Source organism: Ptychodera flava, chromosome 17 (assembly GCF_041260155.1).
Source record: "Ptychodera flava strain L36383 chromosome 17, AS_Pfla_20210202, whole genome shotgun sequence".
NCBI classification, from domain to species: domain Eukaryota; kingdom Metazoa; phylum Hemichordata; class Enteropneusta; family Ptychoderidae; genus Ptychodera; species Ptychodera flava.
In genome coordinates this window covers 2,897,375-2,912,884 of record NC_091944.1, presented here as the reverse complement: position 1 = coordinate 2,912,884, position 15,510 = coordinate 2,897,375, and the positions used below count along the sequence as shown (strand labels likewise).

The 15,510-nt window shown below is 41.1% G+C and overlaps 1 protein-coding gene across 4 annotated transcripts in view; it reads left to right on the top strand.

Moving 5' to 3' along the window:
- Positions 1-2,326: 2,326 nt before the first annotated feature.
- The window catches only part of LOC139115153 (uncharacterized), a 146,376-nt gene continuing 133,192 nt past the window's right edge, over positions 2,327-15,510 (top strand). For 3 of the 4 annotated variants that reach the window (XM_070677067.1, XM_070677066.1, XM_070677064.1), the window contains exons 1-2: positions 2,327-2,515; positions 8,732-8,947. In XM_070677067.1, coding sequence (XP_070533168.1) covers positions 8,875-8,947 — 73 coding nt within the window. In that variant the 5' untranslated portion in view covers positions 2,327-2,515; positions 8,732-8,874. Of the gene's footprint in view, positions 2,516-8,094; positions 8,273-8,731; positions 8,948-15,510 lie in introns of all 4 variants that reach the window. The other variant, XM_070677065.1, reaches the window with a different exon arrangement.

Below are 15,510 nucleotides of genomic sequence, written 5' to 3'. Positions count from 1 at the left end.
CATACATACATACATACATACATACATACATACATAAAACACACGTACAACACACACATACTCTCATGCACACATGCAAGGGCCGTTACTACGATACAACACTGTCTCGTACAGGGAATGCATCTGGCATACAAGAAGTTCTTGTTGAGCTAATTTCCAATCTCAACCTACAATTTCTTAAAATAATACATTTGTCTGGCAGTAAGAAGATTTGATAAATGATAAAACGGACATGTTAACGTAATCATGGATTGAGTCACTCTGCATGGTCGTTTCAAGATATTTTTTTCTCGCAATTATTTGAAAAAAAAATTGATTGACAGCATATGTGTGTCATGATGATTTCAAATTTATACAAAAATGACAGAATTAGCTACAGGCTTAGTGCGATTGATAGTTTGGACAATGCTCTCAAAACCGATATAACCGACGAGATGTTTGTTCCCTAGACGGTCCGTAGCCTTTTTCTGTCAATTTTGCTTTCCTCGTAGTCTCGATTTCACCGAAAACGATCAAAGTGTGAAGTCAAATATCATTCAAGGTATAATGTACTTCGATCATGATCAGTGTAGGCAGAGGAAGTGGTTAGAGTTTTATCACCGTCATACTGCTTTTTGTTGCCATTAAAGAAAAGTTTCTCCTTTTAGTTTCACTTCGTATTTTTCACATGTATCATTACATAATTATCTAAATATACATATATATATATATATATATATATATATATATATATATATATATATATATATATATATATATATACGGAGACACTCATGTAAATATGTGTAATTATTGTTATTAATATTACATGTATGGCGTAATTATATGTCATTATGTATGTCATTAGTAATCTTCATTTTTCAACTCAGACGACGGTACTGCTGTGGAAAAAGAGGGCCCTTGCAAAATTCGAGAGTAATTGCTTGCGAAAATAAGTGCGTTCGCGATTTAGCCTTTCAAAAATTGCTGTTGGCTGGGCAAGTCTCTTGTTAACGCATTGCAACGGGAGATTAATAAATGTGTATATACAAACAGCATATGTTTTCAGGAAAGAAATAACACTCCAGAGTGCTTGTGCCGAGTCTTTTATACTGGCCAGAGTGATATATTGTTGGTTATCATTTGTTGATTTCACGCCGTCGAAGCGCTTTGCTCCGGTTGCTTGCTCCATTTGATTTCAAACTGATCTGGTGAACGGTTGAGACGACCTGAACAATGGCGCGCCTCTTTCAGAGTCACACCTGCGAAGATGCCATTTCTGATGTGTTGTTATGTAATCGTCAAGAGCCGCGGCTTTATCCTTTTTCGCCCGCCTCCTTGGTTCACCCGTCTGCTTGAATCACTTCCCAAAGTCCTTCCATTGTTGGTTACGCTTCAATGTGGCCAGCGGAAATCCTGTGAGGGTCTCAAGAGGAATGTACTTATAGGGGTAAAGGTTGGCCAACCCCCTCCCCATCGCCTCTAAGAGGATGGTGCTTGTGAAAATTTGCGCGCGAATGGCCCAAATTTCAAGACCATTCGCAGACAGAAAACATCAATTATACAAACAATAGCAGACGATTGTGTCAAATGCACTATTACTCGGTATCACTAACTGTTTTTGAGGGGTTTCAAAGTTTATTATTCTTTGTTTTTTCTGTTTTGTTTTAAGTTTCTTTTATGCTCACATAGTAAAGCCACCATTACGTTGCGCAGGCCCTGCACCATGGGCAGATACAAGCATAGCGACCGTGGCATGATCAAATGTCAATTGACGGTCGCATTTCAAAGTTTAGGACAAACAAGTCGAATATACTGGACTCAGAATTGCATCATTTCTTACACAATAAACGGACATGGAGACAGATTGAGAATACCTTTTCGTATGGGCTGAAATTAAATATGTGTGTACGTAATAACAGCCATCCATTTGACATGACATGGGTCCCCTCTTCCCCCTTTTTAGATAATAATGTCTTTTTATATTTTTCGCAGTCTACATATCCACGCCCATGACAATCAATGCATCGCGGTCCATTCTGTTTGGATCACCAATTATGACAAGGGAACGTTTATTTTAGCCCATTGAAATTGTACTATCCCGAAACAAAGGGCACACAATAAAATGTAAGGCTTAATTACTGATGCAGTACTACAAAAGTTGCTGTCTGTCCCAATGGCCCTGCGGACAGCTGGACGTTCACATCGGACGCCGGTCATTGGTCAGCCAAGAGGGCCTGACTCATACGCGTAATTCTCCCCAGCTCTTATTGATGCGGCGCTAAAGACGGGAGCCACCTCGTCCAGTTCATTCACACCTTTCCACGTCCAGCGGCACATATAGACGTGACTTGCATCTCCTCGTTTTTGTGCAGAGGTCTGAAAGTCTTCGGCAAGTCGGAGCGACACGGAAACCCAGAGAGCGGACATCATCGAGTGACAACGGTATTCGGAAAGCGAGAAACTGTAGTTGCTCCCTCGTCCGTCCGCACCAAGATTGACAACCTTAACAGAGAGAAAAGGAGAACGATTTCAAGTAGGTGGTCGTATTAAATTCACTTCCCTCGTGAGTGTGCCCCGATACCGTTTCACAATAATTAAAATACACATTCATTGGCAAGAAAGAGACAAATTGGGTAGCTTTGAGTGTGCGTGTTTCTTTATAACGAGTCTTTGGCCATTTCTTTTAACAATAATACAGAGCAGTGTCCCCTGAACTGGTATACAGTTAGCTCTTCAGCGATCACTCACTCGTGTATTTCACAAGGCGACGCGTGCACAGAGTAGCAAGTCGTTTATAGGGAGGCAAGTCGAGCTTTCGGTTGTTCAGTACTCGACTAAATATAGAACGGGTCAAGTGCGCGTCCGATAGTTCTATCATTCCACCGTGTATAGTTAATTAGGAATGTCTTGTAGACAAAACAGGTATGAATACAAACAAAGGAATTGAAAAGGACTAAAGTTTAGCCGTTCGAAGGGATCGGGTCATGTGCTGGCTTCGTGTCAGCACTTATGCCTTACGCGCCTCATCATAAGCGTTAAATAAAGCAATTTGCCAAACAGTACTCAAGATTCGCCCTCAGCTTCGCCGATCGCTGCGATTGCTATAGTGAAATATTTTTGAGAAAAAAAAATCGTACAGTTACCGCCAGTCCCTTTTGAAAATTTTGGTATCATACTAGTATTAGATGAAAAGAATGACGCAAAGGGCGCACCTATAGCCTTGTGTGAATTATCATTGATTATCTATCATACAGTATAAAAATAAACGAAATGTCTTTGAAAGCTTGAAAGTGGCCGATGTATGTGATGCCATTGTTTTCATAAATAAAAGATCTATATATTTTAGATTTGGTTTGATAGATTGATGAAGATGCCGTAGCGCTGTTGCCTATCATGTATCTAACCTTCTGAACACAGATTTGTTTATTTGCTGTGATCAGGCTTACTTAGAAACCCGTTAAAGATTAAAAATAAATAATATTTCAAATTTGTAAACAAAATAACCTGCGCTGTAATAGGCTGATACTCATGATTTTATTCAAATATTTAGTTTATTTTTCTATTTACTTATTTTTGACTCTTAGCTGATCACTGTGCAGTGAATTAACCCTCTGAGCACTGTAATTTTCTCTGGCCAAATGTTAGTGCAAAATTTTCCCAATTTTATGAATTTTTCTATAATTTTTTAATAATATTAAACCAAGTGAACATCACATTTCATTTCCTTCAGTTTTCTCTCAAAATTTTAGCAAATATCTGAGAAAAATCAACCGGGGTTTATTTTATAAAGGGGACAAAAATAGACTTTGGCGCTCAAAGGGTTAAGTGGCTCGATAACAGACAAGCTTCTGATAGAGTAGTTCGCTCTTTCGCCGTCAATTTACTTACACTTTCGCAACGAGGAGTGAACGCTTGCTTCCACACCCCATTAAGTATTGTCCCTTCTTCAACTGCTCTCCCACAAAGAGAGAGTATGTTTAGGTGTGAAGCGGCTCACAAACCCACCATCGTAAGCGTCATGTCATTTCAGACACTGTGCTTCGAAATCTCTGCGCGCGCTGGCAGTTTCCCGCCTAATTTTCACCCCCCCCCCCTCCGACTTTTTTTCTCTTGTTTTGGTCATTTTGAATAAACGTACTCAGTGTCATCGTTGAAGTGAGAGATTATTTGTACCGCTCTTTGGCTGCGAAATTTGAGTTAAGTGGATACAATTTCGACTTTTTCTTCTTCTAAGAATTCTCTTCGTTTATTTCCTCTTTCATATCTGCTGTCGCCAAGTACATCATATCACGGGTCTTCAGACACATGCTGTCAGAAATCTAGATAAATCTTTAATCACCCCCTTTTCAAACATTCTTGTCTTTTTTGTGCTGTCCTTCTTTAGTCTATTTGGACCACGGTCACTCCTTTGGACATAGTTCGGCCACCTGTATAAGAGTGTTTTAATGTCCAAGCATATAGCAGCAACGGCGCTATATAAAATCGTGATAATACTGCCATCGATTTGGAAAACGGTGCCAAAAGTCCGGACATTCATCGGTAGAATACGGCCAATTTTGATCCCCAAATCTCTCCTTTTGATATTTACGATGGGTATTGAAGATGGCTACTTTGGGGGCTATAAAATGTGTCTTTTGGAGGACCGACTTTATGGTGTTCATATTGTGATATAGATGCCACTGTCGGTCAGCCGATGAATCAGGCGTTGTCAGCCTTGGTTATGAACATAAATTTTACCTTTCGGCGAATCTGCCCTGCCAGTGTTGTCTCCACAATGTATATTGTTCGCCGGAATGTGGTGAATGTACCGAATGTGCCAAGACACCGACTTTAACTATCTCTTCAAAGACGGCATACTTCACAGTCTCCCCTGAATTCCACGTTGGAAAGATGGGAGATAGAATGTAAAAGACAAAAATACATGTACCGCGCGCAAAAGTTTCGGTGATTATATATAATTGCAAATCTCCCCTTTGTTGATACCATATAAGGTCATCGGCGCCAAAACGAAACTATACAGAAAATAGACTTACAGGACGGGTATTCTGCTTGCACCACGCAGCAAAGGTAATTGTTCGAGAGTTTATTGACCGAGGTTGTGAACCACAAATTTTATTGACGAAGGACAATGCCATGTCGATTTTACTGAAATAGACAAAATGTGAAAAATTCCCCGGTGAAGAGACGGGAAACCGCAAAGGCGCAGGTGGAAGCGGCGCTGTGCCTCTTAGTAAGCGCGTCGGAATGCTTGAAACATCTGCTGTTGTTGTTGTGTTGTCTTGTTGTTAAAAGCGGATCGGTCTACTTGTTTTATCAGCAAAAGATAAAATGAAGGGAATCATCGAAAAATTTAGTCCCCTAGATGGCACAATAAAATATATAAAGGAACATGGATTGTCGGGGGCAAATCTCAATTGATTTTGACCGGCATGTACACGACATCGGGGTTTTGGTCACAATGCATCTCGTCCTAGGATTATTACACAATCAACATTGGCGTTCTTTCATAGGGACTGCACTTAATGAGATGACTTGTTTCTTGTACTGGCACCGATCGATTCTCGTTTGCATATGTATGGCCGGGGCAATTCACACGAGAAGAGGAAGACAGTGGCTGGGTGGACTCAAATTCTGTATTGTACACCAGATTGAAAGCGAGCTGCGCTGTGTTTTTTTGTTTTATTGATTTTGGCCAACTGCCCATCGCTATAGCACAAATCGAAACAATGTACATCGTTGGCAGGGTGATCCTACCGCTGTCTCTGTCTGACGTATGCACGTACCACTGGAAGACATCACTCATTTTTTTTCATTGCATTAAAAGCAAAAGCGTTCTTATTGGACTGACCTCTACAATTTTAATTCCACTCACGTATTTTCTAAGATTACTCAATTTCCAGTCGGTTTCTCTTTCTTCGATTAATATTGTCTAGATCTAAGCATTAAAAATACCAAATTAAATTATCTCTCGCCTCATATGTATTTCACTTGTCACTTTCTACATCATATACTTGGAATTCAATGCTGGTCATTATACTACAACCGGAATGTTTTGACTTGACGCAAATTGCTTTATGGATCGATGTGACGGTCTTCGGATGAAATTGAAAGCTGGTTTTCAAAACAAAAAAGGCAAAAAATAAATATTGCAGATAATTTAACGGGAGACGAAAAAATGTCGTGGCTCTACTCAACAAGTCTTGAAAAAGAGTTTTTTTAAATTGGTCAGAAAGAGTTGATGGGGAACTAATCTTGACCCAAGGCGACGAACGTCCGGTAATTTGAGTGACAAAGCGGTACACTGGTCAGAGTATCGTGAAACGGACACGTGAAATGGACTTGACAGTCGAACACAACACCTACACAATATGGGCGGACGGGTTTTGTCTATTCCAAGATCTAATATAATATACTCCTTTCAAGCTATGTCCACGGGCAAGGAATCAATCGAGTTGGCGCGGATGACTGAACGGTAAAAACGACGTGAAGGCACAAAATGAATGAAACTGAAGTACGGAAACTGATAACTAGTGAATAGATAACGGAGATTCGCTTAATTTGCAAGGGTGCCGTCCTCTCCCTATCTCTTCGCTGAACTCTGTGTCGACCCCGTTTGGTGTGACTCCACAGATCGCCCACCAATGACCTGAGAGCGATGTAAAGTCGGAACTGGAAGTAAAGTTGGTCCCTTGGCTTTCCGTCTAAAACGGATAAACTCCGGCGAGCCTTTTGTGTCTGCATCCACAAGCTCTTTTTTGCAATACTTAGGGAAAGTGAAAGAAGAGAGAAAAAATAGAGAGGGAGAAAATCGCCAACAAAGACGACCATTCATACTTAGCGCTTTCCTGCCAATCCTATTAGGCCGGTAGCTTTGTTTCGCGGAATCTATGTGCTTCTAGAAATTGACAAAATGTTCATCGCACGTACATAAGTCATTCAATGTATAGGTGATGGAAATCAACATAATGAAACTTGAACTTCTTGAATCGCAGAGAGGGGTGGCCCTGTAAATTGAGGGACATGCTAAGACTTTGAGAAGTATTAAAGTAACTATTTGATATTTTTGGGATCTTCAATATGATATTCTTTGATCGCATCGAGATTCCTTATTGTGAGTAGGAAAGTCAGGCCATGATTATTCGGGAACAGTACAACAAACAAGCAAAAGAAATCTGATTATAAGACTCGAATATTGGAGAGGGGGTATGTTCTGGCGAAATTCTGGTTACTTGGCGTCTGATAATCGTCTCAACTTGAAACAAAGTCGCTCAGCTGTGAAAAAGCCAGTGGGCAGCATCTTCAGCTGGGATCACTTGTATAATCAATTGCTTGCATAAAAAGCAGCACTTTCTCGAAGACGGTTACCAATCGTCCCTGCTTTGGACGGACGCCAGCATGTCAACAGGCTTTTTGAATCTCCAATTCCCGTAACATCTTTGCTTTATGCGTGAACGACGAACGAGAACAAAGACGATAAAGGCGTAGGTACTTAAAAAGAGTATGATAAAAGTAAAATATTTACTCAGACATCTTTCATATGCAAAATGGTGATATATATATATATATATATATATATATATATATATATATATATATATATATATATATATACATTGTATACTTTTTCAGTCATTTATTTGATATTTCAATTGACATAAGATTTTAGACGAGTAATATCTAGTGTTCACAGATTCTTTTGCCTTATATGACTTCAGTTTGGTAAGACCCTCCCTCGATTGCGAATGACCCCTTGGCACTTGATGGTGGTTGTAAGGGCCAATGGATGCTTTTAGTAGTACGGGATCATTAACGTATGTGGCTAACTTTCCCCCGTGTTCATCATAAGCCGTATTCCTTGATTGATTCCGAATGACATCAGCACAGATATTTTGTAAAATCCCTAGATAACCCCAATGCTTTGACATTTCCCGGCACTAAGTGCCGTGTAGATCTCTTCACATTTGACATATCAAATTTTGTCAATTGAAGATGAGTAACAGTCTGATGGAAAATCTCGTCCCTCCGAAAATGGCGCCGCATCCTCCTCCCCCTAGGTCAATTGGAATGACCTTTTCCAAACATTTGGCTAATTCGATCGGTATTTTTTGAAAGGAATGAAAAAGAAGTATAATAGTAGGGATACGTAACGTGTGCATGTTGGGCTGAATGGGAGCTGAGAGAAGACAGCACACGATAGAAGGAGACATTCTCGTTGCAGGCCTTGGTTAGATTTGGGATGAAAAATAAGTTCACTGAACGAACGGTCAGAAAGCTTCGGAGGGGTTAGCAGGTGAGCTGCGCAAAAGATGTGATTTTCTTTGTAAATTTATTACCCATTTCCCGAAAGTAATTCTTTCGCCAGCTCGCGCGGGAGATGGACTTAGCGCGAGCAGCCGTTCCCTGTGTTATTTTCGCCTACTTATTCTGCATAACAAATGCGCATTCCTTGACAGGTTTTCGGTCGTTGTTTTACGCACAATAAGACATATGGTAATTTTATGCGCGAGGGAAATAGGCCGCGGACAGTGAGAGAGAAAGAATTGACACGCCGAGGGAGACACAGAGGAAAGTACCGGGAAGTGTTTCGTTTTTTCCGCGTGTAAATGTCCAATTTCGCGGCGCAGTCTGGTCTCAGCAAAGGTGGACTTCTCTGCGCCACAAGATCGTAAAAGAGAAGTCGCAGTACTTGTTACATCATGTGCTAATAGTACATTGTGTCTTATAGCCTATGTTGCTTTCTGCTCTCCAGACTTTAGTGCCGGCCCGCTGGGAGTGAGTGGCTTCAGGCCTGTCATCACGCCGCCGTCTAAACCGACGACAGTCGCGGTAAAGCCGGACCAGTGGTACGTGAATACAGCATACGTAATCGGGACCACCTGTTGATCCCCAGCCATGCCGCGAGCTTTCCTCGTAAAGAAGAAGAAACAGAGGGTAGAGTCCATCGTAGAAGAGCTTGCCAAACAAGGTAAGGCCGACTTTGGGTACACTCACATATTTTATTTATGCATACCATGTACACACGGGACGCCTTCGTGTCTCTGGACAAACGTTTGCCCTCAAATTATCATACATATGAACCAGTCTGTCAAGTTTTGCTTTTAAATTAATAAACTGAAATGAGTAGATAGGTCTGAGGGTATTTCTGAACCAAGGTCGAAATGAAGAAACTGTCTATTTCCTACGAAACCAACGTGTTTCTTTTTAGCGCGTGGTTTTTACGTGTCCACGTACATGATTCAATATAAACAGTTACGTCACAGTCAAGTTGACTACAGCCCACAATTCACATGCGTCACCCGGTCAACTTGCACATACTCGTCCTAACCCAACACGGACGTTGTCAAAAAGGAGAAGTTGCTTTTTATCAGCTCCCAGCACTCAAATGTAACGATCTTAAGCGTAAATTGCACGTTATTTGGGGAGGGGGAGGACAGAAGACATTTGCAGCCTTAACTGTTTCCTCATAACTGGTCGTTTGTTGTTTTTTGATGTTGACATGGTGGTGAAATATTAATTTGGCCTTGTTGTCGATCGAAAGTGCACGTCATACCAGACATGAGCACGGTTTTTTGTGAAGAGGAAATAAATAACATACAAAAGATTTCCTCGTGATCTCATAGTTTTAAATGACCCACAATATATCTCTACATATGATTGATCACATCCGTGACTGTGCTTGGCTGTTCTTGTGTTGCCGCGGTCATGCATATCATGATACTTGTTAACCTGTATTTTTCGTTCCATTGGTGATTGTTACAAACAGATTAATGTCTCATTCCTCGGGGCATGTTTCGGGTTTTTTTGCCTCATATCCTCACTTTATGATTAAACGAGGTCGTGATTTTTCGGGATCTGTACCTTTAATGCATGAGCACTTATCCGGTTTGTGTTTCGAGCAGCAAAGCGAGTATTCGTTCGCGTGACTTGGCGTCTGGATAAAATGTCACTACCAGCATTTCGTTACACCGGCACGATGTTCTGCCGAGAGTCGGAATGCGTAGTGAAATCACGATACACCATTGCGAGGCGGGTTTGCGACAGAAAGCAACAAGGGCACGCTCTAAATAGACCAATTGTTGGCAAGTCTGACCTTCCAACCTTTCAGTATATGACAAAAGCAATGTGGACGGACAGGTACGCTGTGGCTAATCACATACGTTTTCACTGAGTCTGTAGGCTTGGCACCTGCTGCACCCGTGTTTCTCAAGTTTCAGCTCCTTACTTCTCAGTTTCGCGACTGTTCACTATTTTATATCGCGCCGCCTTTGTTTGAAAGGACGGTTTTTGGTTGGCAATTGTTATATGCAAATAAAGATTTGTGAAGGGACCTGCATACCCAAAGATACGTTGAAAGCGACTCTGATAGTGTGCTCAGAGAGGTCAACTCTGGAACCGAACACCACCCACCCACCTTACCATGAAGGAGAGATACAAAAAATGCGAAGAGTTTGTGCCAATGGACAGGTGTATTTTTCCAAGCAATTATCTAATTGAATGGCCTTAGCTGGGCATCATGGCGTGCGGTGGGCATGCCTAGGCACGAAAAAAATTTCGAAAGCCATAGCAGATAAAACGCGTGAAAGGTACATCACGCATTAAGGGTATTGTCAATTTCTTACATAGGCCATGAAGTGTTCCTTTCACATGTAGATTTCAATACCGGACACAAAGGACGGGATGGATACAGTGGGCTGAGAGAGGGTACAAAAAAGACCGGAGTTGCGTGGTAACGGCCAAAGCAAACCACTGTCAACAGCCTTCCATTCTGTCCCCGAAGCCAGTGTGTTTGTCCGTGATTGAAATGTGCTCACGAGTGAAAGTCAAAACAAATACGGGCCAATCTCAAAGTGGACAAAGGGTAAATATTTTACCCGCCGGTGCTCGGTTTCGCCGAAGGGACGGACTTCTTTCAATAATGTTTTTGTCTTTTTCGTGAGGTACGCTGGCAATTACCGACAAGTAAGAAAAAGCAATACTTATTATGTCGAACGCATATCCACAGACAGACAGGTCCCGCATAAAAAGCGCACAGTTTGTTGCCGAGAAAGTGCAATTCACATAGCTGAGTAAAAGGGATGTTTAATTTCTTTGTTTCTATACATCGCACTAGAAAAAATAATGAATGCTGAACAAAAGTTTCATAATAGAAGCACGCTTACTCTACCTTACCGTGATTGAACCACTGCACAGCTACAGGTAACGAAAATTCACGTTACCGAACAAAATTTTGGTTTAAAACCAAATCTAAATTCTTTAGAATGACTTGCAATTCTTACGGCGGACAAACAGGAGTTAAAACTCTGGAAACCAATTTATGGTTTCAAACTATGCTCTGTAGCGTGAAATACACATCACAAATATGAGCTCTTCCTTTAATTTGATAAATTACAAAACGAACAATGAGCACAAGCTATCGCCATTGTTCCTGTTCTCGTGTGCGCAACGTTCGCACAACGCCAGAAATTGCTTTTTGTCAATTTTCGTAATAACGCGATTTCAGATAATTGCACGTAATGGGGGCACGGAAGCGTGAAGACACGCGGACAGCCGATGTCTTATTCAAATTGAAAGTCAAGTTGTGTGAGCATTGATGGATGGCGCTTGACGGGATGGCTCCCATGTTCGGTAAGAAGTTTACGGTGTCTTGGACCGTGCAGTCTTTGAAATTGCGACAAATTGAAAAATAACAGACTCGGCAAAACAGCTGTTGTCTCCATTAGTTTGATTTTAAGACCGTTGAAACCACACAAAACAATCCCCGCGTGAGCAGAATGAAAAGACTCTGAGATGACAATGAATTTGTATTCAACTATCAGAATAAATATTGCTAAGTGAACAATTGGCTCTGTTTCTGAATTTCGACGACGTTGCAAATTTAGAATGGGAGGCAGATTTTCGGTGGAAATAAAACCCTGACAAGGCTTCTAATTTTATAAACCCAAGTAAGATAGAAATTCCGCAATAATGAATACAGGAGTTGTTTTCATTAAAAAAAACACTGAGAAAATGGGAAGTGAAGGTTCAAACGATAAAATATGTCGATCGTTTCCCGCCACCTGTTGTTGGGGATTTCGACAAAAGAATGAAAGTTGACTAACAAAAGCGGCGGCAGATGCTCCTTGTCTATTTTTTCCCTTTTGCGCTGATTACGTATAATGTGGCTGATAATAACAGATAAACGAGTTTTAATGAAGTTGCCTTAAAGCCTGCCAACGATAAAGAAAGACATTTTTCTCGGTAATTTTATCCCGCCATTCGTTGAACGTCGCTGAATTTGTCACACCGCGGGATAAGTGAATGAGAAAGAACATTCCATTCACAGCGGCAGACGACAGCCTAGCCCCGCGTTGCGGACGGTTTGCTGAACAAGCAGCGGAGGAAACAGCGCCAACAGGCGTTGATACCGGCAAGTCTGAGTCAATAAAAAATTGTGTGATGTCACAGATTTTCCATCTTTGCAAGAGATGACAGTGAAACTGATCGCTCATCAATCAAAACTAAGCGCAGAACAATCGTGGCATAGCCATCACCCGTCTGTAGTCATCAAAAACCAAACTTACAAAATTGAAAATTTGATACTCTTCATCATGATACATCTGCGGGCGTGATATTGCAAAAAATACTTCCCTTGTGTAACATTAAGTATAACAGTGAATCGATTACAGTTACAGATTTCAAAAGGAGACCATAATGAACAAGTTTTTCATAACACCAGTTTTCATACGCTGCTATAGCTTGTCGAAGCAGTCCAAGGTAACATGTGTTTTGTTGGCAGTTGCCCGACCTGAAATTTCACTACCTATCGGATTAGAGAGACCGCATCGCTGTCATTGTGGACCTTGCCTATTCAACAAAGCTAAAGGAAAAACCTCCACCGGGGCTAAAATTTGGCGATAATTTACGTCATTGGTTTTATATACACGCATTGATGGCCCTAAGCACTTGTCGATCAAAACCTGACACGACGCAGAGTTAATCAGCTTACTTCCAGCGACACATGTGAAGGGAATTTGAGCCATGAATATGGTTGCGCAACATGCGTGTGCACGACCAAAGCTGACCACAGTGTCGATCATGTGACATTAACCATATGACGCGTTTTCCTTTTCCCTCTCTGGGATAAATGCTTTTCAATTAGGTGAACAAACAAGTTAACTACATACAATTCTTTGAAATACCTCTTAACACTGCCATCAGTAAGAACAACAACAAAAGCATTGCCGTTTATATTTTCCCGCCAAACATGGGGATGAGACAAGCATTCTGCCCAATTCGGAAATGGCGACATACAGGAACACTCTTTCAAAAAGACATGTTCATCGTCGTGAGCAACATGTCAATACAAGCGTGAAACTAGGAACAAAATCGACGGACAAGGGAAAGTACAAATAACAGGGAGAGAGAACGAAAGAAAAAAAGGTGGTACGATAAACTCACAAAAAACTGTTTACGCATCCGTCACTCCAAAGTAAATATTCTTTGAACTTGCACTCTGTTTTCAATAGCCTTTGTATGCCCCTGTTTGGAGTAGAAAGGTATTTAGCCCCAAGACTCTTTATTCGCAGTGGGGATTCTCTAGAGCCTGGCTAGGTTTTGGAACCAGCTTAAGCCCGTCTGAGCCTTTCTTGTCGCATATTGATGAGTGATCGCTCATAAGTAAGACATTAATTTGATATCTGTTCACCCAGTGCACACGTGTCTCTGTCACTGAATACCGTGCAGAATGACACAACCATTCTGACGTGAAAATTCAATATTGAAAGACACATATTGAGTTTAGAGAACCAACGCTTGCGGAAGTTACTAGTTCATATTAGGTATAGTCAACTGGGATCGAGACTTTGCACAATGGAGGGAAGTGGTGTGGTCTGCACAGGCTACTCGAAGGCAGCCGAGCTGTCTTTGCCAAGCTACTCAACAGTCGAAACATTAGCCAGTTTAACAATCAAAGGGATTCTTTTTGTGAAACTTTTCCGATAAAAGAAAAAAAAATATTGCTTTGTCAGTGAGAAGCGACAGAATTGATGCACATAAGAGATCTATACTTCTCAGACCGAATGAGAAAGTTGAGCTGAAAACATTGTATTTTGGTATCGTAATCTGCCAGGAGCCAAAACGGATGCTCTTATAGACAGTTTTTTTACGGACTATGGTGTCTCTCTATATATACACACGTTCAGTTCTCTGTTAAAAGTAAAAATAACACGGAGTTGGTGCTCTTGCGCTTAGACGCAGGCGTCATCTTCGATTTTCAGACCGATAGAGGGCGCTTCTATTCCTGGTATGGAATTTGGCGAAGTCATTTGACTGGCCACTTGATCACAATGAAACCCGAATGATTTACAAATGTTATTTTCTAGGGTTGTGTGCCTGGTCGCAGAAATATTTGGTTTAATCTGAACCTTTTTCCGAATTTTGGTTTTTTATCCTACTTTTATATCGCTACATATCTATTGATACCCAACATCGCCATGTCGTAGTGCCAGGAAACACTGCGACGGAGGCTTGGTAAACATGTACCTATTTGTCAACTCCCACGGACTTTGTCTTGGCCTGATACCCTGCTCGCTTGTATTTAAACATATCTACAGCGCGCTGATAGAGACACCCGACATGCAGATGGTTATATGTACTTGTTCATCTGATATGGGAAACAGGACGTGACCTTTGACACAACAACCTTGTCAAAATTGGTTACCCCACAGTAAAGTGGCATTCAGGCATAAATTCTTCAAATGGACGATTCACAGACTCTTTCTTCAGTTTTGTTAGCATCTACACATTTACATTGTGTGAGAAACTATAGTCTTGGGTGTCCAAGATTAATCGCAATTACCCTACCGGTGTTTCATCCAGGATGGCATCAACAGGAAGGATTTCCCCCCTTTATCAGAAAATTTAGCGGGGATTTCACCAGTTTGTGTTCTACTTGTATATCTAAGGTATGACTAGCACCTTTTAATGGGGACCTTGTCCCCCCTTGACATATAACGGGGGTGCCAAAATGTCAACAAAAGGGGAATCCCCCATCCCCCTGTCTAGATGAAACAGTGTGCCCTACTTCAGCAAATGGTGGATATCAGAGCGCCGTGACTGCATTTCCATAGCTTTCCTGATTGAGATTAACTTGCTATTATCATGATATTCTGATTACAAGAATTCAAACCAAGAACGATCTCCATATTTAGCATATGATAGTTTTATATGGAACACACCAGAGGTAGGCAGAAATATAAATTCATTTTCAGCTTTAAATGTTTCTGCGTGATCTTTTCCCGCCATACGCGCTCATGCAGTTCGTCTGCTGATTTTTTTCGCCCTCGCCCCTTGGTCGATGAGTGACATTAAAAAGACGTAAAAACAATTAGAAAACAGTAGAAATATTGTCGAGTATAGACAAATTTAGCGGTGTATATCAACATATATGAAATGGGAAATGTAAATTAAAGAGAGGAAAAGTGTAAAATGATTTGCAGCGATACGTGTTAACTTTTGCATATAAGACGGGAAATTGGTTTGACGAACTGA